The sequence below is a fragment of the Camelus ferus genome, chromosome 17 (assembly GCF_009834535.1).
Source record: "Camelus ferus isolate YT-003-E chromosome 17, BCGSAC_Cfer_1.0, whole genome shotgun sequence".
NCBI lineage: Eukaryota > Metazoa > Chordata > Mammalia > Artiodactyla > Camelidae > Camelus > Camelus ferus.
Window position 1 is genome coordinate 36,443,639 of NC_045712.1, and position 24,860 is coordinate 36,468,498.

General features: G+C 50.8%; 2 protein-coding genes across 5 annotated transcripts in view; both read left to right on the forward strand.

Moving 5' to 3' along the window:
* The window catches only part of PPARG (peroxisome proliferator activated receptor gamma), a 117,251-nt gene extending 107,738 nt beyond the window's left edge, over positions 1-9,513 (forward strand). For 3 of the 4 annotated variants that reach the window (XM_032458996.1, XM_032458995.1, XM_006180059.2), the window contains exon 8: positions 9,060-9,510. In XM_032458996.1, coding sequence (XP_032314887.1) covers positions 9,060-9,307 — 248 coding nt within the window. In that variant the 3' untranslated portion in view covers positions 9,308-9,510. Of the gene's footprint in view, positions 1-9,059 lie in introns of all 4 variants that reach the window. The other variant, XM_006180058.2, reaches the window with a different exon arrangement.
* The window catches only part of TSEN2 (tRNA splicing endonuclease subunit 2), an 86,943-nt gene that overhangs the window by 4,992 nt on the left and 57,091 nt on the right, over positions 1-24,860 (forward strand). The window lies entirely within an intron of this gene.

Here is a 24,860-nt window from a genome sequence, read left to right on the forward strand (position 1 = left end):
TAAAAGCTGTTTTCTGACTGTTTTCAGGAGAATGAACACAGACATCTGATTTCTCATGTGACTGAGCCTTGAGCCGGATAGTGGAAGAGTGTCGGTTACATGGCTCATGTCCGCACCTGGGCCTTGATCATGTCAGAGAGTAATTGCCTGCATTTATTGATTGAAAAGTATTGCATGGGCACCTCCACGGTGTCTACACAGTGAGTGACCTTTCTTCCCGCCTGTTCTCCTCTTCCCACCGTGACCGGCGGGCAAACCCTGTCAGGTGGCCACAGGGCTTTGAATGATGACTCAGTGCGAGTTATCTAGAAATGTCCCATCGGTTCACTCTTCTCATAACCTCGTGTTCTTGGCTGAGACAGAGGGAGGTATGTTGATGAGTTCTCGACTGGCACCCAAGTTCTGAAAACCAGAGAGCTGAGGGTGGGGGCGGGGGCGGGTAGGGAGGAGAGAAACAGACTAGAATCATCTGAGAAATTAAAAATACACACACACGGGGCTTCTGTTGTTTGTAGGACACAGACGCATCTTTATCTGTGGCTGCTTCAGAGACGACATCCCCTCTGCAGCCCAGCCCCCAGGTAGGCTGGAAGCATCTTAGTGAGGGAGCAGACGGTTGTGCTTGACCTCAGGGACAGACGAGGGACTGAAAGCCGAACTGCTGAGTCATTCCTGTCCCTGCACGGCAGTCTTGGAAGAGGTTCAGTCAGCCAGTCAGTGGGCCGCCTTGGGGAGCACTTTATCATTCTGGGTTCTCACAATGTGTGTTTAAACTCCGGGTGACCCCCGGCAGCCTTCCAGACTGGCACAGTTGGCCGCGACGTTCAGACAGATGATCTGCAGGTGAGGAAGAATGAAACCGGGCGCTGGCTGCCGGAGAGGCCAGCAGCGGTGGCGAGGAACCATGCACCCCTGGGGAAAGCGCCTTCCGAGGGTCTCGCCAGCGTCACCAGTCAGGGGGCCAGAAGACCCAGGATGGGGCGGTGGGAGGCTGTGGAATCCGGGACAGCCCCGAGAGCAAAAAGCCCCCATCCTACCTCTTACCAGATGTGTGATTTCAGGCAACTGTGTGCCTCCCCGAGCCTTAACCTCCTTATCAGTACCCTTAGTAAATGAAGTAGCATTATGTGAAGCCTCTGGCACGATGCCTGGGACATATTAAGCACACAATAAATGCTAGTTTTCCCTTCTTCCCCGTATGATATGATTTGAAGTAGCTCCGTGCCATTCTACCAGCCAGATTGCTTGAAATTTCACCAGTAGTTGTACTTAAAATCCCTTAGCACAATATAAATAACCCCTAGGGAGATATCAGCTAGTCCTTTATCAGCTATCACTTTAAGGGGATTAATTGTGGATTGAGAACAAAACCCCAAGGGGGAGAGATACTGGAGGAAGAGGCAGGGGTGGTGGGGGCTCCCAGCCCCAGTGCCCCTGAAGGAGTCAGGAGCAGTGGGGTAGGGGGGAGGTTCCACTCTGCAGCATTCTGTCAACTCTGGGGCTGCATTACCTGTTGAGAGGTCGTATTTAGAGATTAAAGATCACATCTGCATTTGAGATCACAGGTTCTTCTCAAAGACGTTGGAAAGGAAGGCATGGGGGAGGGGAGAGTGGAGAGAACTAATTCTCAGCCACTTTGTATTGTGGGTTTGCTGTTGGCATTTCTAGAGGTTGAGGAAGCAGGAAAGAGTCCTTGGATTTGGAGCATGAGGGTGTCAGGCCCGATGGGGAAGCAGAAGTCCTTCTCCATCTTTCCACTGCAGCCTGGTTCCTCCACCTCCCTCCCCTTCCCCACCACCCTGTGCTGGGCTAGCCGGGGTCGGACCTAGAAGGAGCAGAGATTCATCTGCATCCCTCAGTCTGAGGGAAGCCTGCTGCTCCCCTGGTCCTGACACAGAGAAAGGGAGCAAGCCGTGGGGCTGAGCGTCACTTGAGTGACCTTGGATGTCCAGAACTAGGGGATCCGAGCCCCCGGGGAAGGGGGACCGGGAAGACGCAGCTTCCCAAGGGCAGGACAGAAGTCTCAGGCCCGTGTCCACTCGGAAAGAGCCGGAAATAAAACAGAGCCTGCCCTCCATGCCCTGCTGGTACCATCGAGAGAGAAGCGCTTTGAACACGGCTCGGAGGGAAGGTCCCCATCTTGATGCTAGAGGTCCTCGAGCTCTGTGTTGTGGTTGTGGAGGTGGCTTTCAGAGGTGGTGTTGGGCATTTGAGGTGAGGGGAGTTGGGGTGGCAGTGACTCCTGGGGGGCAGATAAAAGGAGGTATGGCCTGGGCCATGTTTCATCGTGGTGGTCACCCCCCTGTCGTCTTAGCCGGACCGTAGGTGTTATTACTGTAAAGAGCGGTTGTCATTTGGACACGGAGAAGGCGTTTGTTTAACAGGGGTGTGTAAGGGTGTGAACCACTGCAGAGTGAAGGAACGTGTGCGTTGGCGGTGGAACGCGCTGGTCACAGACCATCTTTATCTGCTCAGTATGCGCCCTCTGTTACGTTGTTCCCTCTCCCTGATGGCAGCAGCCAACCCCATTTCTCCCCGGATTGCCTGCTGCTCAGATGTCTGATTCATTTAGGCTGGCCTTACTGGGATTCCTAACTCCAAGTCCCCAGCAGGGTGCAGTCCCAGGAGTGGAAAGGAAAGACATCGAGAAGGCAGGGTGGAGGCCACTTAGCAGTGAAGGGGGAAAGGGTAGTAAGATGTAGAGAAGACCCGGGAAAGGCGGAGAAATGAGAGGAGAGGGCTAAGAAGGGGAAAGAGACGCGGTGTCCTGTCCCGTTATGCTCTCAGAGTAGCCGCAGCTGCCTCCCCTGTGGCACACGCGGCTCGAGCACTGTCCAGCTCGTGACTCCCCTCCCCCTCCCAGCAGCACTGCGAGCTGGGTGACTCACGTCTCCAGCTTCTCAGTGAGGAAACTGAGGCACGGGCAGGTTAAGGAACTTGCCCAAGGTTGCCCAGCAAGTAAGCTTTCAGGTTGGGATTCCGACCGCCTCTCCCTACAGCAGGAGTGTTTGCGCGCAGCTTCACCAGAATCACCTGGGAGCTTTTAGGAACATTGACGGTCGTACCCCAGGCCAAGTCCATCGGAATCGCTCAAGAGGGGACCCAGGTGTTAGTTTGCGTGTTTTCAGTTTCCCCAGATGATTTCAACGTGGAGCCAGAGCTGAGAATCACTGCACTGGCTCAAGCTCCAGGTCAGATTTAAATATGAAAAGAACACATGTGAAACTTTCTCCTTTTCTCCTGAAGGGAGGGTGGTGGGAGGGAGTCGCTGCAGGCCGTCGCTGTGGCTGAGATAACCTTGGCTGAATTCAGAGTTGCCTAACGCTCGCTGATTGGTTTGATCAGAAGAGCACCGCAGAACCCCTACCACCACCTCCAAGGAAGAAGAGACTTTGGGGACCGGGGCTTCTTGGCTTTGTTACTGTTCTTAAACTCTCTTGCTTGCGTGCCTTCAACTACAAGAATGAGAACTTACCCAAATCCCCAAACATGGGTCTGTATCACGAATCATTTTCTTGGGCTCCTGAATGTATGCACTTAACCAGTGACAGCTCTGAAACCTCCCCGTTCCCAACTGCCTCTCTCTGAACAAACACCGAGGATAGTGATGTCTCGTAAAGCTCTTCTACCTGATCCTCCTCCTCATGACCTTGTGAAAGGAATTACCGTGGGTGTCTTAAAAAGCCAAAACCTGGGAAGGTAAGATGACTTGTCCAAAGTCACAGAGAAGCTAAGTGGAGACTTGGTTGGGAGCAAGTCTTCAGTTTCCAAATCCACTGCTCTTTTTAACACATCTGTGAACTTAGGAAGCATCGGAATAAAGGAAGTAAAAAGACAAAGTGTGAGCTCCCTAAGTAGCCCCACCTCCCTTCAGTTTCAGCTCACACCAGGCTCAGGGCTTGCATTGTCTGTGCATCAGTTTACAGCTGCCTGGCTATCAGCCTTTTTTTGAACATCCCGGGTACAGTCGTTTTCAGATTAGTCTCCATCAGAAAGCCAATAGGAAAAGACTGGGAACGCCAGCACAGCAGCTCCAAGAAGAGAGACAGAATAGTCCACCTTGGTCTTTCTGCCCCTCCTTCAGGAGATGCCACCGTGGCCATCTGGTTCCCTGACTAAGACACCTCCTGAGGAAATCTGGGCTAGGGAAATGACTGGCCCAGGTGGGCAGATCCCGGGAGGGTCCAGGGAATGTGGATCTGCTTCAGATAAGCGCTCCACTGAACAGAACCAGATCTGGATAAGATGGGCGCTTTGTAGATTTGCCCACCATCAACAGCGTTCTCTAATCAATTCCAGCACTGTGCGTCGCGGACCGGAAAGATTTCTTTCCCAATTCTTTGCAGCCTGGGGTGTAAGGAACCAGTAATTGACTCCAGCTTCCTCGAGTGTTGTGTCCTGGAGAATGAGTCAACACGCACTTTCCCAAAGAGGCTTCCTAGGCAGCCTAGGGCCATTGAAGGAGGTCCTTTGGCCCTGATCCTATTCCAGACCTCAGCTCTAACCTTCAGCAAGGTGTAGGGAGGAGACCTCAGACGGGCTTCTAAGAACAATATCTTAGCAGGCACTGGGCTGATGGGAAGGGAGAGGGAAGAGGTAGGACCCTGATGTCTGGGTCTTAAGACAGATTTCTGTGGCACATTTCTGGTACCCAGCTTAGTTCAGTAAGGGTTTGCATGTGCCTGGAGGGAGAAAGACAGGCAAGGGTAGAGGGTGGGGCAACCCTGACACATCATCCCTTTTACCCTTGTCCCTAGGGAGTGCTGGAGACCAAGGAAGCTCTTTTGCTCTTTAAATAAGCCACATGTTCTAGGTTTTCTGGGTAAGCCTGTTAATGCACTTTCCTAATCAGATTTTGAGTTTCTTTCCGCAGTTTAATTATGTAAATTATGGAAAGAAAATCACAAAGAAGAGTAAAGCTTAGAACGTTTGAAAAAGGGTCTTAGAGATCATCCCTGTGGTCCAATCCTTTCCATTTACAGAGGAGAGAATTGAGGCCCAGTGAGCTTAATCAGCTTGCCCAAGGTCACAGAGCCAGTTAGTGAGAGACCTGGAGGGAGAACAGACTCTTTTTCCCACTCTGACTGAGGCTCCGTAAGGGCGACAGTGGGACAGATCTGTTAATGATCTAACTTGTCACTGGAGTAAAATATAAATCAGTGGCCACAAAATTTCAGCCCTTCAGCCAAACTTCATCTGTCACATCATAAAAAATAACTTGCCAAAGAGAGGTTTGAAAATCCAAACCAGATCCTTCTCCACTCCTAGAGGGAACAGTTCCATTTCCATGCACTGGAGCCAAGTGTTTCCAGCAAGCCTGATCAGCTGCGTGTTAGGGTTTGCTTGTCTGAACTGTCATGATAAATGAAATCTGGTAGATTCACATCATCTCTTCTGCAGAAGTTTTGACCCCACGGATGCTGTTCTGGAGGAAGGAGGAAGGAGGAAAAGCTCTAAGGAGCCAGGGCCCCAGGGAGCAGAGGGTTCTGCCTGAGGGTTTGGGGTCCCAGCCCACAGACGAGCCACATCCACACCTCGAGAGAAGTGCCACCACTTCAGATGCACATGCATTTGCTGCCCGGGCCTTTGAAATTTGGCGCATCTGTTAGGGGAGGATCAGCAATCATTAACCCAAAGGCACCAATCCAGGATCTGGTTTTTCTTGAAGTGTCAAGGGTTTTCATGATTGCATAGCAACTGTGAGAACGGACAGCTCCTCCAGGGGCTTGATTCCCTAGGCCGGGACTAAACCATTTGTTTCATTCTCATAATCTGAGATTTTTGCTGATGGTTCCAAAGCTAAGTTCTGAAAAAAATTTTTTAAAGTATATGTATTCCAGATAATGAGATATGTTAGAGAAGTTAGAAGGAAAAAAATCAAACCAAACTTTCTGTAATTAAAAGAAAAGAGAATTTAAGAGCATGTTTAGAGTTCTGAAAAATCCCACCCAAGGCCATTCTCATGTTGCTCTCCTGTGTCTCACCTCAACAGACACAGGTTACTAGAGTTTATTAGATACAGGAAGATGCTGTTTCCAGGAGGCTTCATCCTTGCTCACCAACCAGAAGAATTGTAATTTTCAATCCAGGAGTCTTAGCCAAAACACCCTTCTCACTCATTAACTCAGCCAACTGAGTGCTTCCTGTGTTTCCACTGGAGCCTCAGAGATAATCAAGACATAGTCTCTGCCCTCTGGTCCCTTGTGGCCAAGTAGGGGAGCTATACGAGAAAATCAGTACCTCAAATACAAGGTAATAAGAGTTGTGTGTAGCATTTAGAGTCAGATTCAAATTTTAGCTCTGCCCTTTACTAGCAAGTGGCAGATCTTGGGTAAGATCCAACTCCTCTTTCCAATCTTCCTTTTTTCCCTCCTTAAAACACTGAGCTTATGGAGTTATCCTGAAGATGAAATGATGTATTTTGTATAAAGCCCTTAGCATAATTTTTGGGAAATGATAACCACTCAATAAATGTGACCTACTAGTGTAGTAGCTATTGAGGTGTTTGCAGGTCCTGTGGGGTCCAGAGCAAAGGGATTGGAAGAGCAGAGGGGAGGAAGGGATGACCTCCAGGAAGGCTCCAGGGCGTAATGACACGGGCTAGATTTTCAAGAATAGCTTGCAGTCAGTAAGATGGTTAAAGGGAAGGTAAGACGGCTTGTGGCAGGAGGAGCGGAATCTGCCTACGCACTGACTTATGACAGAACGTGGGGCGTTTGAGGGACTTGGTCTGGAAGTAGCTTAGTGTGGCTGGAGCAAAGGGATAACGGTAAGTGGAGGCTAGAGGAAAGGGAAGTAGAAACTCTTACACAGTACTCTGGTTAACAGTGAAGGGGAGAGGGCTTAAAACGAGAAGGCGGGGGTGAACAGCCTTTAAGAGCTGAAATTTGGAATCCAGTGCAGGGTATCGAGTGAGTGTCCTGAATGCTGTGTGTACTCTGCACCCCTCTCCTGAGCCTTAATGAGAAAACCTTGTATTCTAACCACATTGCGACAAACTTAGAAATTAGGAAAAACAAAAACTCAGACTTTCCACTTGGAACTCTAAAAACATGTCTCTATAACTCTTAGATTAAAAGTGAAATCAAAATAATATGACTATTTAGAAAAGAATAATAAGAGTATGATTTACCAAAGCCTGTAGGGAGAAACAGAAGTGACACGCAGAGGAAATTTTAGACTCATCTGTCAGAAAATAAGAGATACTGAAACTAAATGAATTAAGCGTTCAACTCAAGAAGTAAGAAAAAGGAGGGGGAAAAAACCCTAAAGAAAGTTAAAGGAATTAGCTAAACTGAAAACAAAATGCAACTTTTAAAAACAGAGTTGATCTGTAAAACCAAAAGTTCTGCTTTTTAGAAAAAGCAAAAATAGATAAGCCTTTGGCAAATCAGATTCTTTAAGTGAGAAAATACACAAATAAAAGCATTCAGTTAAAGGAGTTATAAATAAAAATAATTAAAAGAGATTCAGATTTTAAGTGAATATCATGCACAAGTTTATTCCAATGTAGATTACTAAAATTTTCCTTTACGAGTAGTAAAAAGCCTGAAGAGGTTAAAAGCCATAGAGCAAAAATTAAAAATAGTCAAAAGTTTACCACCAGGCTCAGATGGTTCTGCAAATGAATTCCAAGAAACCATCAAGGAACAGGTCATCACTACATAGAAACAGAAGGAAAACTTCTCAACTCAGTCTGTAAGGCTAGTTAACATTTATTACCAAAATAGGCAAAGGATAGCACAGAAAAAGAAGACTCTGGACCAATCTCACACATTTAGAAACCCTAAATAAAATATTAGCAAATAAATGCAAGGGTGTAAGAAAATCTATTAATGTAATTCACCACACTAGATTAAGGTAAAACATATGGTCATCACTCTAGTTAGAAAAACTTAAAAGCATTTGATGAAATGCAACAAAGTTCCTGAATAAAATAAATAAAAAACTTTAAAACTCTTGGAGAGCCCGGAGAAAAACATACCTAGTAAACATCATACTTGTGGGTAAACCATTAGAAGCATTTCCTTCAAGGTTAGGAATAAAACAAGAATGTCTCCTAACAATACTATTATTTAATAGCATATTAGTGGTATTAGCCAACGCAGTATGGCAAGAAAAAGAAATGAGAACTATAAATATTGGAAAAGAAGAAATAAATAAAACTGATTATTTGCAGATGCAATTGTCTATCCAAAAGTTTTTTTTTTAATCCATGATAAAAACTATTTGAATTGGCAAGAGTTTAGGAAATTGGAATCGATTCAATATAATAAAACCAATAATTTTTTCTAAACATCAGCAGGGATACATTAGAAACTGTAATGACAAAGAAGTGGAGAATACTAGAAAGTAAAGAAGAATACTAGAAAGTACTTAAGGATGAATCTAAAAAGATCTACATGAATAAAAATACATAAAAACTTGTTTAAAAAGTAATTTAAGCTCATCACTTAGAATTTCAAATAAGGAAAGTATAAAGAAGACAGTGAAAATGACCTGCAGCCTCGCCAGTCAGAAGAAGCCTCTGTTAAAATTTGGTCTGTCCTTACAAAGTGTAACAGAATTAGAAAACTATGTCTTATCTCTTTGAAAATGCATATGCTATCTTAAGCAAAAAGACAACAAAGTTTAAAAGTGTATTTAAAGCTGTGGTAAGAAAGTAAGTAGAAGTTATAAAACATAGACTCATCAAGAAGGAGCAGAAGTTGAGCGGAGATTTCTGAGTGAGTAGGAACGTGCCAGCAGAAGAGTCCCCAGTCTGGGGAGAGAGCTGCTTTGCCGCCATGTTCTGTCAGCTGGTCACACAGATGGCATCCTGGCCAGGAAAAGAATGGCCCTGGAAAGAGCTCTGATACTCTGGGTTTTCATTCCATCCTCCTTGTCTGCAGTTCTTGCCTACTATCTGCTTACCCTCCTGCCCCACCCTACTTTAGAACCAAAGCAAAACCACCAAAAAGACCAACCAGTGGGTAGTTGGGCTGCATATGCCTCAGAGGTGGGGCCAGAGAATCTTGTAACTGAACCTCCTGTTCTGTCTTCCATGTCTGCTCCCCCAGACCGCCCTGGTTTGCTGAATGTGAAGCCCATTGAGGACATCCAGGACAACTTGCTGCAAGCCTTAGAGCTGCAGCTCAAGCTGAACCACCCCGAGTCCTCTCAGCTCTTTGCCAAGCTGCTGCAGAAAATGACAGACCTCAGGCAGATTGTGACAGAGCACGTGCAGCTGTTGCAAGTCATAAAGAAAACAGAGACGGACATGAGTCTTCACCCGCTCCTACAGGAAATATACAAGGACTTGTATTAGCCAAGAAGTCCGAGTTCACTGACGCTTCCCTTCTTCCAATTGCACTATTATTTTGAGGGAAAATCTGACACCTAAAAAATTTACTGTGAAAAAGCATTTGAAAAAAGAAAAGGTTTTAGAATAATAGATCTATTTTATGCATATTGTTTATAAAGATACATTTACAATTTACTTTTAATATTAAAAATTACCACATCGTGAAATTGCTGGTCATGTTTGAAGACTGAGTCTGTTGTGTCCCTCATCGGAGCCCCTCAGGCTTTTTTTCCCTTTATTTCCTTCCCATTCCTTCCTTCCTTCCTTTTCATTCTTATACGTATCAGATTGTGAACGGAACTACTGATCAATTTTCATTCTCAACCAGTTAATTTTTTACTCAGTTTACAACTTTTCTGAACCTTCTATCTGCTTTAAAAATCATAACCAAGAAGGGAACTTCAGGAGCAAAAAACTGCTCAGAGCATATGTTTCTGAAGCTGGATGAACTCATTTGGGGCGTCTCCCTATTCCTACCAAGAATTCAGTCTTCTTCCCCAATCCCGACCAAGATTTTCACTCACCAGCAGCACCTCTAGCAGGACACCAGGGCATATATGCAAATACCTGGTGGCAGGTATTAAGTGTGGACACTGTGGGTGACACAGAGGTGTTTTGAGACTCATCACCTGCCAAGAAGAACTTGCTGTTGAATTGAGAAAAGATTTATCTTTCTTAAAAGCTGATAAAAATACACAGTATCATCATGTACCAAATAAATGGTTCAGACTCCAATTACTGTAAGAGTTCAAAGTAAAGATTAATGAAGATTAGAAAATTCGTGAGTGACTATAAATTCATTCATGTTGGCCTCAGAGGATGTGCTGGACTTGAGATAGGTAGAGAGTGGGAGAGAAGAAAGCAAAATTGCAGCAAAAACAACAGCAAAAGGAAACCAAACTGAAACAAAACACACGTGAGAGAGAAGGTCCACGTCCTGGTTCCAATGCAGAACAATGTTGCTACAGGCATTCCTGCCGCCCTGCTTGGGACCACCTTGTCCAGAGAGCTCTGACTTTTTCTGATCTCAGAGGCTAATTATCTGTATCATTTAGGGCACGCGTGCTGCCTCCGTCGCAAGTAGATGACATGTTCCCTAAAAGCAGGGGCCTTCTTGGCACAATTAGTGGATCCGCTGTTGGGCCCCACCAAGCTCGGTAGCATCGTCTACCCAGGAACACATCATATGACGACCTCGAAGGATGCCGAGGTCTGTCTGCTCCAGGATGATCGTTTTCACCAACCTAAATTACCCGCCTGCTGCTTCTCCCTTAGTTTCTCTTTCCTTGTGCTATTGATACTGAGAAGCACATAACTTTACATTTGAGGCTTTCAAGCCAGAATAGCAGGAAAGACCTTTTCGTCCTCTGCCGTGATGTAAACAGATCTCCAAAGAGTCAGTTTGCAGAAGTGAGTCCTGACCCAGCCCTAACCGTGCAGAATCCCTAACCCTTTAGGGGAGACGTCTGGGCTCAGACCTTTAGAACCACAGACACAACCACGTCATTTTGGGGCCAGCGGACCGAGGTCATTGTCTAAGGGACATCAGAACGTTGGGAAGGAAAGTGATAAAATCAGTCCATCGATGGGGCTGTTTTTTCTTTTCCTTGATGCCAAACAGCAGGAGATTTGGAGCTGCTGGCGGCTTCACTGCTGTTCCACTTGGGATGTTGAGGAGAGAGTGTTCGAGCAGTAGACAAGGTGAGGATTCCACCTCTGGGAGATCCTTGTTTACAAGACTTCTCGAACAAAGAGCCTTTCAGCACACCGGCTTGGCCGGTCCAAACCCTCTCCACGTTGTCTGAGCTGTCACTGCCAGTGCATGGAGGAAGGGAACTGCTCTCAGCTCTTTGGCACTGATGGTTAGCATTAAACAGCTTTTAAATCCTGGCAGCTTTCACATTCCCATCCCTCTGACTTTTTCCCTGTGGTTTGGACGATCGTTTGCTACATATTTTATGACACATCGTATGCAGCCTCCGAGCTCCTGCTCTGTCCGTCCCCTGGATTCCCTTTCCCCCAGGATGATTCACAAGTTAATCAACAAATGTATCATCAGTTATTCATAGCACTTTCTCCGGACACAAGCACACTTAGGGATTTGTGTTAACAAAAATAGGAAGAAAAGTAACTGTGGTCAGGAGCCAAAAAAAAAAGGGAGGGGGGATTTCGAGGCTCCCACGAGGGCCCTGTCCCCGCACCTCCCTTGAACGTGACCTGGCTCCTCTCCCACCTCCCAGCTGTCTGTGAAGCGCAGGGGCAGCAGGGCACACCTGGGAGAAGCCGTCTCTGCACACCCTGTTCCTCCAGACACGGTCAGAAACAAGCGTGACCTGGGTTTCAGCCTTCTTTTTTAAATTGTGGGTGAGGAGCAGGAGGACTGGGGCTCTTGAGGAAGAGCTTGAGATGGAAGCAAAGTGGGTCCCCCTGCAGATGCTCCGTCGTGAGCTCAGGGGCGGATGCCGGGGGCCACGTCCACTCCACTGAGGGCCTCAGGGGTAGCGGGTCAGACTTCATTGTCGGCTTACGTGGTTGCTCCTGGATTCCGGGGACTTGTTCTCTGCTCCCTCGAGGCTACCAGGTGAATCCCTCTTGTGGGCAGGCCCCGGCTTGCTTGCTATCTACTGAGGAGCGGAGCGGTGCTGATAAAGCAGGATGGGGTGAGCGGGGTTGGAAGTTGGCCCCCGGGTACCGGTTCCCTTGGAAAGAGTCAGGTTACAGAAGTGAGTCCTGACCCTGGCCCTAAACATGTAGGATTCCTAACCCCTTAGGAGGGACAGCTCCTGAGAACCACAGACACAACCACACCAACCTACTGGGGACCCAGGGGGCAGGGGGTGCTCCCGAAGAGAGCTCTTTTCAGTTCTAAATCCTGCAAGAAGGAACCAGAGTTCATTCCCAGCAAAGTCATCCCATTGTTTTCTCTTTCCTCCTCTCTTCCCACAGGCTTGCTGGAAGAGTTTGGGGTTATGAGGCCAAGGGACCATCATTAGGCAGCCACCCCCTACCTCTCTCTTCCCTCACCCTGTCCTGGTTCTCGGTCCCCAGTAGTCTCTGTTTATGTAATCGTCACTGCTGCTGTCTGTACTCCCCCGGCCCTCACCCTGTGGTTGTTTGTACACAGTCGGCCTTCCGTTCCATGCTTATTAGGATGAAGTGAAATAGCAGGATCTTAGGAGTTTAAAAGACCTTCCAGTGCCCTCTGCTCCCACCTCATTCATCAGATAGGTGCCCAGCTCAGACTCGTCAGGTCTGCCAGCAGGTGAAGATGGGTGTGACCAGGCCCTGCCCTCGCGGGGGGCCACCGTGTGCTGGTGAAGTCAGTGCCTCCTCACGACTCCGCCCCAGTGATGAGCTGCCCAGAGGTGTGGAAAGGGGCCCACAGAGGATGCGGGGGGGCACAGAAGTGTGACGGTACGGAACGCGCTCAGAAAACAGCCAGAAGTTAGGAAGGGCGGCCCGAGCGTGGGGGGTGAGTGTGGCCAAGTCAGTGTCGGGCTGGGACAGCCTCATGCTCCTGAGACGCTTCCTTGGACGGTATTCGTAGGCAGTAGGGACCCAGCGGATGCTGCCAGGCAGAAGAGGAACATGAAGGAATTTGCAAATTTGGAAAATCTCTGTCAAAGTCAAATCTTCTCTGCAGTCCTTCCGATGGCAGTCTGGCCGGGACAGGCTCTCCCTCCCCAAGGCCTTGGTGATTTCCATCTCGTAGGCCCAGCTCTGTCCCTGGGGTCACACATACCACAGGCTTCTTCCTGCACCCTAGAGGTTCTGACTCACCACCTTCTCTTGGGTCAGGTTACAATCTTTCGGCCACGGCTGAAGAGCCCTGCCGCCCTCCCCCTCACAGCCCATTCCCCGAGGGTCCTAGGAGTCAGGACTTCACATCCCCCTCACCACAAGCTTCCCCTGCGTCGATGGTGAGGTCATATCTACCCCACGTATTGAAATCTGCACATCCCACACCAATTTCCAGACAGGCTCTGCATTTGTCACAGAATTCTAGAAAATTGGAGCTCAAAGGACCCAACCAACTCAAACTACACAGGGAACCCTGAGGATCAGAGAAGTTAAAAGCAACACGCCCAAGGTCCTCGGACTCTAGGATTAATTTCCTCAAAGGTGTTGGGTTACACGCATACTCTTACAAATGCTGACACCACCACCGGGGGTTGGCAGTTTAACCAGAGAATCGCAAAGGCACAGACGTGAGGCTAGTATGAATATCTGTGTTGGGGAGCGAGTGAAAAGGATGGAGCAAAGTCCTGGGAGAAAATATTGTGACCATCTACAGAGTATCATAGAAGTCACTTAGGACTGTGTCTGACACATGACAAGTACAGCTGTTAGGAGAGACAATATCCCAGTGTGGACTTTAGAGTTAGGCTGATTTGGGTTAAAACTCTTAACTCCACTGCTTACTGGCTCTATAACCAGATGGCTTTTGGCCAATCTCTTAACTAACCTCTAGGCCTTAATTACCCTCATATGTAAAATGGGACAATAATACCCATCTGATAGGGTTATTGTGAGGATTACATGCAATAGTGGTGGTAAAACACTTCACATCGTTTCTTGGCACATCTCAACCGGTCATTCTGTGTTGGCTACAGATAACATTATTGCCTTTGTTATTATTAAAGTGTCCTTCATTTAAGAAGGCATCCTGGGTCCACAGAAGTGTTCTGGGCCTCCCTGAATATCCTATCAATTCGAGGCCAGGTAAGGAGATTGGATTTCAGCAGCTGGCAGTACAGTGAAAATATGTTCTCTCAGAAGCATTCTGCCCCGAGTCCATAAGTACGCGGAGAGAAATAATTTTTTGAAAGACGACTGCTGTGTTCTGATTTAGAACAAATGCCGGGATGAGGCTAGGAAAACATTCTCTCCAGAAGTAGTGGGACTTCTCTCTTGTGACTTATGCTCCTAATTTTAGACCAATATTACATAGTTTGCATTTCCAGAGGGGTCATAAAGAATAAGAAAATTGCTAATTTGGGTCTGTAGGGAGTGGGTTGGGATATTTCCATCCCCTCCAGAGTTTTGTAAATATGTTCCAGGCCAAAAGTTCCCAGGAGAGGGTCATTCCTGGGATCAGTTCAGTGCCATGGGCTGGGCTCAAGGAGGATCCAAGTGGCTTTCTCAAGATTTGGAAAACTGTAGTACTCTGGCTACTTGTCCACAACCCAGGAGGCCAATGAGTGCGTATTAGAGTGTCCACTGTCCATTTGAGGCTCAGCTCTGCCATGTTCTAGGTGTGTAGACTTGGGCAAACCGCTTCTGTCTTCGGGAACATGGTACCTGGCCTGTAGAAGCCCCTCAGCAAATTACATCTAATCCATTTATCATGAATCAAGGAACAGGTCTCACTTGCCCTATCTGTAAAATGGGAATAATAGTATCTAGGCTGTATGTCTTACAGAACATCACAGGGAGGAAGCAGGGCAGGCCTGATCACCATTTTTCACAGATAAGAAAGCCAGGTGAAGGAGGTGGCCAAGGTTACACTAAAGAAAGGGAGAGGCAGAGCTGGGGCTCACCCTCCGCCTTCTGAGGCCCACCCCGTCTAGGCTGCATTTATACAGCATTCTGCCATCTCTGGAGGAACCAAAGGCAGTGCTGCCTAGTTGGCAGAGCACAAGTGCACAGCCTGAAGGACTAAAGTCTGAGTGTTGGCTCCGCCATTTGCTAACTCTGCAACCTCAGGCAGGTTGCTTCCTGTCTCGGCCTCAGCTCAACATCTAATTTTTGAAGGTCCAAATACTTATAGGTTGTTGTGAGGACTGGAGGTCACGTTTAGGTGATGGGCCTAGAGTTCCTAAACAATTGGAATCTTCTGAAGACAAGTACCTCCAGCGTCACACAACCTGCTGGGCGCTCTCCCTGATGGGGCACGTTGGTGACCAGATGGTTTCTTCTCAACCGGAGAAGAAAGCCTGACTCCAGCCCGTGAGGCCTGCTCAGTGACGGCGATTTGCCCAGGCCCTTGGGAAGTCAGTTCGCTCTCCCTGAGCCTCAGTTTCCCTGTCTACACAGTCAGAGGCTCCGTTCTGCCCCTGCTTCTGGATCTGACACCCTAGGACCTTGGGAGCCGAAGGGGAGGCCGAAGGGGAGGCCATCCCTGGCTGATCATCAGAGCCTGTGTTCCTGCTGCGGGGCGCACTCGCTCTCCCCTCGGCCAGCCTGGACCGGCCCGCAGCCAGCTCTCCTCGGAGGCTGGGGCTGCTCCATCCGGAGGGGGGCACCGCGGAGGGGAGCGGCGGGGAGGATCCCAGGGCGCGCTGGTTCCCACCAGGCGAGCTGCAGAGAGAGGGGCGTTGTGCTGAGTCAGCGGCTGGCGGCCCTGCTGCTGGGGCTCCCTGGCCTCCGGGCCGCCAGATGACACGCGGCCAGGAGGGCCCCCGGGAGCCCCACTGTTATCGATGACGCGGCCGCTGCTGCCACAGCGGCGGGAACCGTGCCCGAGCAAGCCTGTTCCGGGCCAGGCCTCCCGGGGCTCCGGGTGGGGAAGATTTCAGGAGCGGCCTCCTTCGGGCCAGGTCCTCGCCAGGGCTGCCTCTGCCCTTCCCGTCTCCGGACCCGTCCCCTAATGATGCTCATTACTCCTCTCACACAAAGTAAAACAAGCTTTACTTATAAACTGCTTTGCAGCCATTTAATCCTTCCAAAACCCCAGTGAGGTAGTTTATGAGGCAGGGCCCCACGGGAAACAAATAGCTCTCTCAGAAGGGACCGCTGGGGAGAGGTTAGTGCGGGGCTGTTTACATGTGGGGGCGGGGCGGGGACCGAGGGAAAGCAGTGAAGGATGGTGAGAGCCCTCGAGGCCAGCCCCGGCAGAAAGCCTTTACCAGCCCCACACACCGAGGGGGCGGGAGGGAAGGAGACTGGAACCCAGGGGGTGCAGCCATGGGGGAGGGCTTGTTGCGGGAGCCGGAGACCAAGGAGCTGAGGGAGCCCACCACTGAGCCTCCAGGTGGCAGAGAGCTGCTGGGGATAAATCCCACCCGCTTTCTCCTCCCGTCCTCGGGTCTCTGTCTCCCTTTGGCCAAATTCTACTGGAAGCCAGAGAACCAAAGAGCCAGTTGACAGGACTCATGCTCCTTCACTTCAGCCTCCCAGGCACAGGCAGGTAGAGAAGGGAGGGAGGGGAGTCTGCAGGGCAAGCGGAGTCCAGCAGGTCGGAGGTGACCGTAAGCCCCTGGTACTTGAGAGAGAAACAGGGAACTTACACCTGAGGTGGCAGAACGGTAATGGTCCATTCTGGGATCTAACTCAGGTCCAGCTCCAAAGCCCTGGTCCCTTCCACTGTATTGAACCAGCTTTCCACTTGCTTCCATCTGATTCCTGGAGACCTCAGTGCAGCCCAGCGTAGCCTGCACACGTTTTACCCTGAAGGTTAACGTGAGCTTTGCAGTTTGCTCCCCGAAGTATATATTTTTTGAATTTTGAGTTGTTTAAAATATCACTTTAAAGTTACTTAATTTATTTGTATCTACCCCAGAACTTCAAGGAAAAAAAGGCCCTCCAGGAGGAGGTGCCCCACTTTTTCTACAGCCTCGGGTGCCCCAAGACGGGGCTGTGTACCCCACTCTGCGAAGCACAGGACCAGGTGTCCTTTAGGGAAAGAACTTACTGCCCAGCATCACACAGCTGATGATCAGACTTAGAGTCGCTGTTCCCTGCGGGGCTGAGACAAAGGAAATCAGGCCAGAATGGAGCCCAGGAGAGAGTCTCAAAAGGGGAAGGGGTGGTGGTCAGCCTGAGATGGGGGAGGGAGAGGAGATTTGAGTTCAATATTGTCAGATGTTCACTGGGTTCTCTGTCCCCGGCTCTGGGGACACTTGTGTCCTCAGGGAGCTCACAGGAGGAGACAGGCCTAGAAGTGGGTCCCCACCCGGCAAGGGGGAGGGAGCAGAAGGGCTTGGAGGAAGGCAGGTGGGTTCACAGCCCAGCCCTGCCCTCTCTTGGCCGTGTGACCTTGGGCGAGTCAGATAACCTTCCTAGGTTTCTGCTCCCTCTTTTACAACTGGGCAAGCTCTGACCTGCCTCGTAAAGCTACTGGGAGGAAGCATGAGGTGATGCAAGCAGCACTTGCCCCGACAGCACAAGTGAATTGGTCGTCGCCCTCTTATGATAATAAACTCAGGGATGTGGGGCTGTGTGTGCCATGGCTGAGTGGACAGCCATGCTCTCCCAAGCAAGAGCTGCACTTGTGATCCAACGATATCAAAAGAGGTTATCTTAAATCTCCCAGATGACCTGAACTCTGTGGTTTCTGTTGCCCTGGAACTGTGGGAGAGGTTTAACTCTGCCCAGGGTAGGGGCAGGGAAGGCTTCACAAAGGAGGTGACGTTTGAGATGCACTGAGAGGATTTATGAGGGTCGGCAGGCAGGCTGGGGGGAGGGTTGTCCCGGCAGAGGCACGTGGCATCTTGGGAAGGATCAGTGTTCTGGTGTGGCTGGAACAGAAGTGTGCTTGGGGAAGAAGAAATGGCTGGAATCAAATTGGGGCGGGGCCTCTAATAACAGAGGAAGGGGTTTGGACTTTACCCCAGGGGGCGCACCGAGCCATGGGAGGCTTTAAGCAGGGAGGTGGCAGGTGATGTCTTCACTCTAGTGATCGCTTTGTCAGCCAGCGAGGAGGTGAGAGCTGATGGGAACGTGGGAGGACCCCTAGAGGTGGTGACAGTCATGCGACAAGAGGTGATGGTGGCCTGAGCAAGGGGAGGACATTAGCAATGAGGACAGAGGAGAGGACAGGTTTGGGGAACTGTCTGGGCTCTGCTTAACATGGGTGAGAAAGAATGGTTCTCAGAGTTTGACTGGGGCCACAGGGTTGGAGGTGGGACATATTCTTTATTGAGAAGCATCATGAGTGCTGTTTTAGAAATACTGAGGGTGGGGACCTGGTAGACATCGGGGTGGGGAGGCCTAGTTAGCTGTTGGATGGACGAGTGTCTGTAGCTGAGAGGTGAGTGGGGCTGGAGGGACAACACGGGAGCAATGGAGGAGGGTGCGGACATTCACAGGACAGTAAAGGAGACCAAGAAATATTCCAAAAATCCATGTGATTCCTTAAGGCCTGTTTTCCCAGCAAGGTCAATAGGAGCTTTGACTTTTTCTGTTTTCTTTTCATCTGCTGGTTCCCTAAATATTTACTGAGCGCCTTCTCGTGCTAGGGGCTGCTGGAGAGATAGGATTCCATTCAACTGCCGGTTCTTAAGAGCCTCCCATGGGCAAAACCACACACCATCTCATTTCTCCTAACACTAACCATCAGGACGAACAGTATTCTCTCCATTTCTCTCTCAGCTCCAGGAGCAGGGTTAGACCCCTGTGTGCATGGGTTCCCGAGGGTGTCCAGTACTATCTGTGCACACGGACACACCAGTTAGTAGGTGCATTGCTCCAGCTCCATCATAGGGCTCAGTTCTCTCCCATAACTCAGCAGAAAACTCTCTTGAGCTCCTATCACTCCTTTTAGAGAGATTTATTATCAGGTGGCCCAGATGGCAGGGCCCAGGCCCAGAGTCCTTTCACTCTTAGAGTCCTCTGCCTCCAGTTCCCAGCCTAGGAGAGGAGACCCCCCAGCCTTGAGCCTCCCCCCACCCTGTGTCCCTGGACCTCAGCTGGAGCCGAGAACTAGACTTGCAGGGTTGAAATCCAGCCCCTGGACTGAGTCCCTGGGTATTTTTTCCATCCCGTTTTTTCCAGGCCTGAAACCTTGGGGCCTCAGTTTTCTCATCAGTAAAATGGAGGTGATTGTCATTTTACAGACAGGGCAAGGCCATTTGGAGGATCCGATGAGATCATGGGAGGAGAAAGTGCTTTGCAAACACTGTAAACTTGAAATCGTGGGGCCACCGAGTTACTGTTACTCTTAGAGCCCTGGCCCCCACCTGCCTCCCTGAGTCCGGCCCCAGGGCAGGTGCTCCCTAGACTCAGGCCAGTTGCTTCAGTCTGAGGGGAGGAAGCAAAGCCCAGGGGCTACAGTTCCCCCCCCAGGGAATCAGCTTTCTCCCTGGAGCCACTGGAGCCCAGCCTCTGCCCAGGTTTTATGAGCTTCGAGAGGGTTTACACTATGACTAATAACCCCATCTCACTCCCTGGGTTGCCACTACCTGCTGGGCAGGAAGTCCGTGGGACTCGGCCCCCCTTAATCACCGCCACCTCCCCATGACCCGCCTCAATCACGTCTCTTTACAGTCGGGCAGAGCCGGCCGGGCCTCCTCAAACTTCCATATCTGCGCTGGGAGATCTCTGATACGGCTAATGGCGTTTGCTCGCCTCCACGCCCTGGGCCCAGCATTCCGGAGTCACGCAACCCCACAGGCCCAGGGCGGAAACTGACTCCCACAGCAGCAAGGCCCCAGCCGGGGGAGCCTCCCCACCCCGTAAAGTACATGAAACGAGCCTTTCTTCATGGCCATCTGGCCAGCCAGCCTCAAAGCCACAGGCAGGGTTCCCCTCCCAAGTACCAGCCACCTCCATCCCCCCCGCCCCGCCCCGCCCCCACCAACGACGTTCTCTCTCCAAGGATCTCCAGACCCCTCATCTCTCCTGCCAGCAGGGAGGGAAAGTTGCTAACCTGATACCCTCTCCAGCCCGTCACTCATCCAGTGGTCCACTCATTCATCCATTCAGGACTGGGCAAGCATCCTCCCTGAGCCAGGCCCTGTTGCTGAACCAGGGACAGAGGGGAAGGAGCCTGTTGCTGCCCTCAGGGAGCGCGTGGTCTGGATTGGAAGGGGCAGGAGGGAAGACCACCTGGGATGAATCCTCCCCCCCCGCCCCCCCCCATTCCTCACCCTCACCACCGGCCTGCACCTCGCCAGCCCCTGCATTGCTTTGCCTGCTGGGATTTGCGAGGTCTTCAGGCTCCCCAGGAGCAGCCCTAGTCAGGGCCTGATGGGAGTCCCCAGCACCCAGCTCCCTCACCCCTCCGGCAGGATGCAGTCCATGCTGACTCCCAGTTTCCCAGTGAGATTAAGACCCAGGCTCCCACCGTGGCAGCAGACTTGACCCACAGCTTTCAGGGGTAATTCTCTTCCAGGCCCCACGTGCTCGTCACCTGTAGGGCTCTCTTCACCTCCCCATAAGCCACGTACACTCGGGGCGGTGCTCTGGCTCTGCTCATGGGGGCACCCACACTAAGACACCGGGTAGCAGTAGCGGCGGCCAGAGTGAGAACCGTGGCGTCTCCCACCTGCACAGGCCGTCCGTGAGAACACCCCTGGCGCACTGGGCTCTGGATGCGGGGGGCACGGGAGTGAGCCAGTCATCGGCCCTGCCTTCCAGAGACACGCTGTCTAGCAAGGGAGGCAGACAAGCAGGCCAGTGATGTGGCCAGCGCCGGACTGTGGTCCAGGCTGCTGTGAGAACACAGGGGAGCCCCTGACTCAGCCTAGGGGGTGAAAGAGGCAGCAACTAAGCTGAATCTTTAAAGTCCAGGAGGAGCCGACCAAGTGTAGAAAGTGGGGAAGGGTGTTCCAGGTCAAGGGCAGTTCAGGTGAAGGCACAGTCCAGCCCGGCCTGGTTCTGGAAGCAGTAAGTAGTCCACTGGGGAGGGGACACAGCTCATGGGGAAGAACAGGGGGAACTGAGGCCAAATCCAGATTCGAAGAGGCCCCTTAGTTTTTCCAATGTTTGCATTTTTTAAGGGGAACCTGAACAGGGCGACGTTTAAACCCAGGAAATGAAGCTCTAATGTGTGTGTTTTAGACACCAGAGAAGCAGCTGGCACAGCAGGTCCTCCACTCCTCCTTGTCCTGCTCCATTGCTGTTCCAGGCCTGGCTGTGACCAGATGGCTGTTTGCAGAGGGACTCAGGCTTTGGAGGACAGATGAGACCAGAAGGGAGTAGGCAGGGCAACGCTGGGCTCCCCTCTCCAGTCAGCCGCAGCCAGAAAGCCCCTCCCTCACAGGCCCAGTGCCCACGCTTCTCAGAGATCCCTGTCTCCTGGAAATAGGGGAAAATCAGGTTTTGATGATAATTTATGGGTATGGGGGAGGGGTGATTCAGACATTCCTGGGTACGTCAGGTGAGCCTGTGGACTAGAGCCACAGAAAGCCAGTACCTGAGCAACAGAGAAGCCTGTGAGTGGAAGTGAGCCTGATTGGGTAACAAAGCCTTCAGTAGGGGGAGGAGCAATTCCCAGCTCCTCAGGGGACTGTCACTTAAATCCCTCCCTGGCCCAGCTCTATTGACTTATAACTGGGCCCTGGGAAAGAAGAGGGCTCTGGGTAAAGCCTAAAAGAGCTTCTATAATCAATCTCCATGCCCAGTTCTTTTCATGAGTTCTCTGGTTTGGTCTTACAAGAATCCAGTGAGGCTCTTGTAAAATTCCCATGCCCCTTTTTAAGAAGAGGTAAGTGAAGCTCAGAATTGCTAAGTAATTAGCCCAAGGGCACATTTTTAAGTTGACAGAGAAGCGAGTGAGCCAATGTCCCACACTGCACCTCAGCCTCAGGTGGAGCTCTGACACCCCCCTAAAAAGTCCAGCACAATCAGGGAGCCCCCAGACCAGGAACAGCAGGTCTTTTCCTGTAACACCTGTCGACACCTAGAACTTCAACCTGATTGGTCCACCAGAGTCACATGATGCACCACCTAACCAATAGCTGCATCCAGAGGGATACAAAAAGCCAGTGGGCTTGTCCCTGTGTCACATGCCCACCCCCTGAAGCCTGCATGAGAACATCTCCTAACAAAAACCCGAGGTTGTTGCTAAAGGAAAAGGAAGTGGGTTCTGGAGGGGCAGACCGCCGCAGTTATGTCGGAGAAACGTATATTCCATCCACAGCAAGGTGTGGAGCTCATGGAGAATTATGTCAAGATCCCACTGGGAAACAGCAGGCACACTCAGACTGGGTAGTTTGAAGAGAGCTTAATAAAGGGGTTATTTACAGAGAAGTGGGCAGCATATGAGAAACCCCAAGGGATAGTGCAGAACTCAGGGCAAGGTCAAGTGACAGACAGCAGTCACCAGAACCTGGAGAGAGCAAGCTGTGGGGAGAAGGCACCTGGCAGGCGAGTAACTTCAGTCCAGGGGGGTAGGCAGCTCGTGGGGCCCCCACAGGGAAGGGACCAGAGGAATAAGCCCCACTCTTTCTCCCTTTGTCTCCGGTGTATGTCCCATTGGCCGTGTCCCATTGACCAGGGCTGGCCAGAAACCACAGGGCGAGGATGCTTATTGATGCAAACCATGCAGGTCAGTCTCCAGCATGGAGAAAGGGGGGCATGGACCTGGGGAGGCAGATGGAAGGTGTCCAGTGCATCTCACGGCTCAGCAACTCTGGAAAGCAGGGCCATTGGTCCTCATGTTGGGAAACTCCACTCCAAGGAGCATTCTCATTGTTCAGGGAACTTACACAAATGCATTTTCCTTGACTCACTTCCCAGACTCTGATTCAGTATGTCTTAGAATGGGTTCACCTGGGCCTTGGGGAAGGAGTGGTACCTGAGGGAGGTGATTGCAAGAAGCAGCAGTGTGAGGACCAGCAGACAGGGAAGGAGGAATAGTCAGTGTAAGTGTGTGGTGGTCTCTCAGTAGATAGATACTCCCAAGATTGTTCACCAGAAGGACAATTCCCATCCTCCACTGGTTGAGGATTGACCCTTGGGGTGTCCTGACAGTGTTTGTATATGGGTCTCCAAGGCTTCCACCGCCTGGGAGAAAATCCTGGGGCAGAGTGTGAAAAGATGTGCTGTACCTGCTGGGTGTGACTGCTCAAGGTGAGTCTGAGCCTGCACAGAACCATCCCCACAGCTGTGGCTGATCAGAAGTGGGCCTGGGATGTGATGTGGGCACCAGGTCCATGTGCGTCTGCCAGATGTGTCTTGTGTGGAGCCCAGAATCTGCCCTGCAGGTCCACATTCCAGGTGCTCCTGAAAGAGGTGGTCAGTAAACCACAACTGAGAAAACTTCCAGGCAGGATAAAATACTGTGTTTTAGGCACTGGGTGTGGGAGTGAGCCAGAGTCCCTCAGAAGAGGCAGTGAGTGGTTGATTGTGCTGACACATTATTTTGTACCTTGAATGTCTCAGTTATCTACTGCTGCGTAACAAATTACCCCAAAATCTGGTGGCCTAAAACAATAATAATCATTTATTATCTCACACGGTATCTGTGGGTCCAATTCAGAGGTGGCCAAGGTTTTGACTTGGAGTGTCTCATGAGGTTGCATTCAGATTTGGATAGGGCTGCATCATCTGAAGGCTTGATTGTGGCTGGGGGATCTGCGTCCAAGATGGTGCACTCACTGGCTGTTGGCAGGCGGCCTCAGCTCCTTGCCACATACCTCCCTGCTTGAATGTCCTCACAGCATATCAGCTGGCTTCTCTCCCAGAGTGAGTGACCCCAAAGAGCAAGGCAGACTCCACAATGCTTTCTATCCCCTAGCCTTGGAAGTCACATTCTGTCATTTCCAGATCCAGTGGCCGCACAGGCCAGCCCTGTTCACTGTGGGAAAGGACTACAAGGCAGGATCTCTGCCAGGAGGCTGGGCTCACCGGGGGTCCTGTTGGAAGCTGGCTACCACCCCAGCGTTTGCACAGAGCCTGGCATATATAGCTATGCAGTTAGCATCTGGCGAGAGTTTACTGCACCCCGCATCGTGCAGGGCTTGACACAGCTCCGATCCCCAAGAGTTCATATTATTATTGGAAATTTAAAGCAGAGGTTGACTAAGGAGAGGCCAGTACAAGCTAGAGCTCAGGAAAACCGTAAACGCATAGGCTCAGGGAGCTAACAGCTGCCCAGGAGAGGGTCCAGACACCTTCATGGCAGGTCAGCCGCTGCTCTGACCCTGCAAGGGGACGTTCCTTACTGCTTGGAATTTGGGCTCGGGGAGCCCCTGGCCTCTCCCCGAACCTCCAGCGGAGTGGCCGAGTGACACTGAGCTGATTCTGCCTTCTGTTTCCTGCCCAGTGGCTGACACCACCCAAGACTGTTGGTCCAGTTTGGGACAAGGCTGGAGACTGAGAGCTGGAAAGCCCCGAGAGGCTGGCAGGTCTCATGTCCGATGTGAAGAAAGTTAAGTCCAGAGAGAAAACAGGGCTATCTAAGGTCACTGGGAAGCAAACACATACTCAGCACCCACTTCAAGTCGGGCCCTGTGCTGGGACCTTCACACCTGTCGAGCCGTTGAATATTTACAGCGACCCTGAACTGTAAGAATGGTAAATCCCGTTTTTCAGAAGAGAAATGAGCTGTCCAGGGTCACATAGTCAAGATGTGGTGGGGCCCAGATTTAAACCCTGGTCTCTCTGACCCTTAAGGCCTTGCAGGGGAGAAGGGAGACAAATGGCGGACATGGCAGAGTTGGGAGTCTGTGCCCCTTCCGACGGTGGGCTCTGGGGACCGCGTCTACCCCCGCCCCCTCCAGCCCTGGCATGAGCTGTCAGAATGGTGCCAGGGACACATGTTTAGCAATCCCCGATAGGGCAGGCCCGCTCTGGGATGGGGCACGCGGTGGTGACACCACGGGGTTCTTGGCTGCCCCTACACACCCCGTTG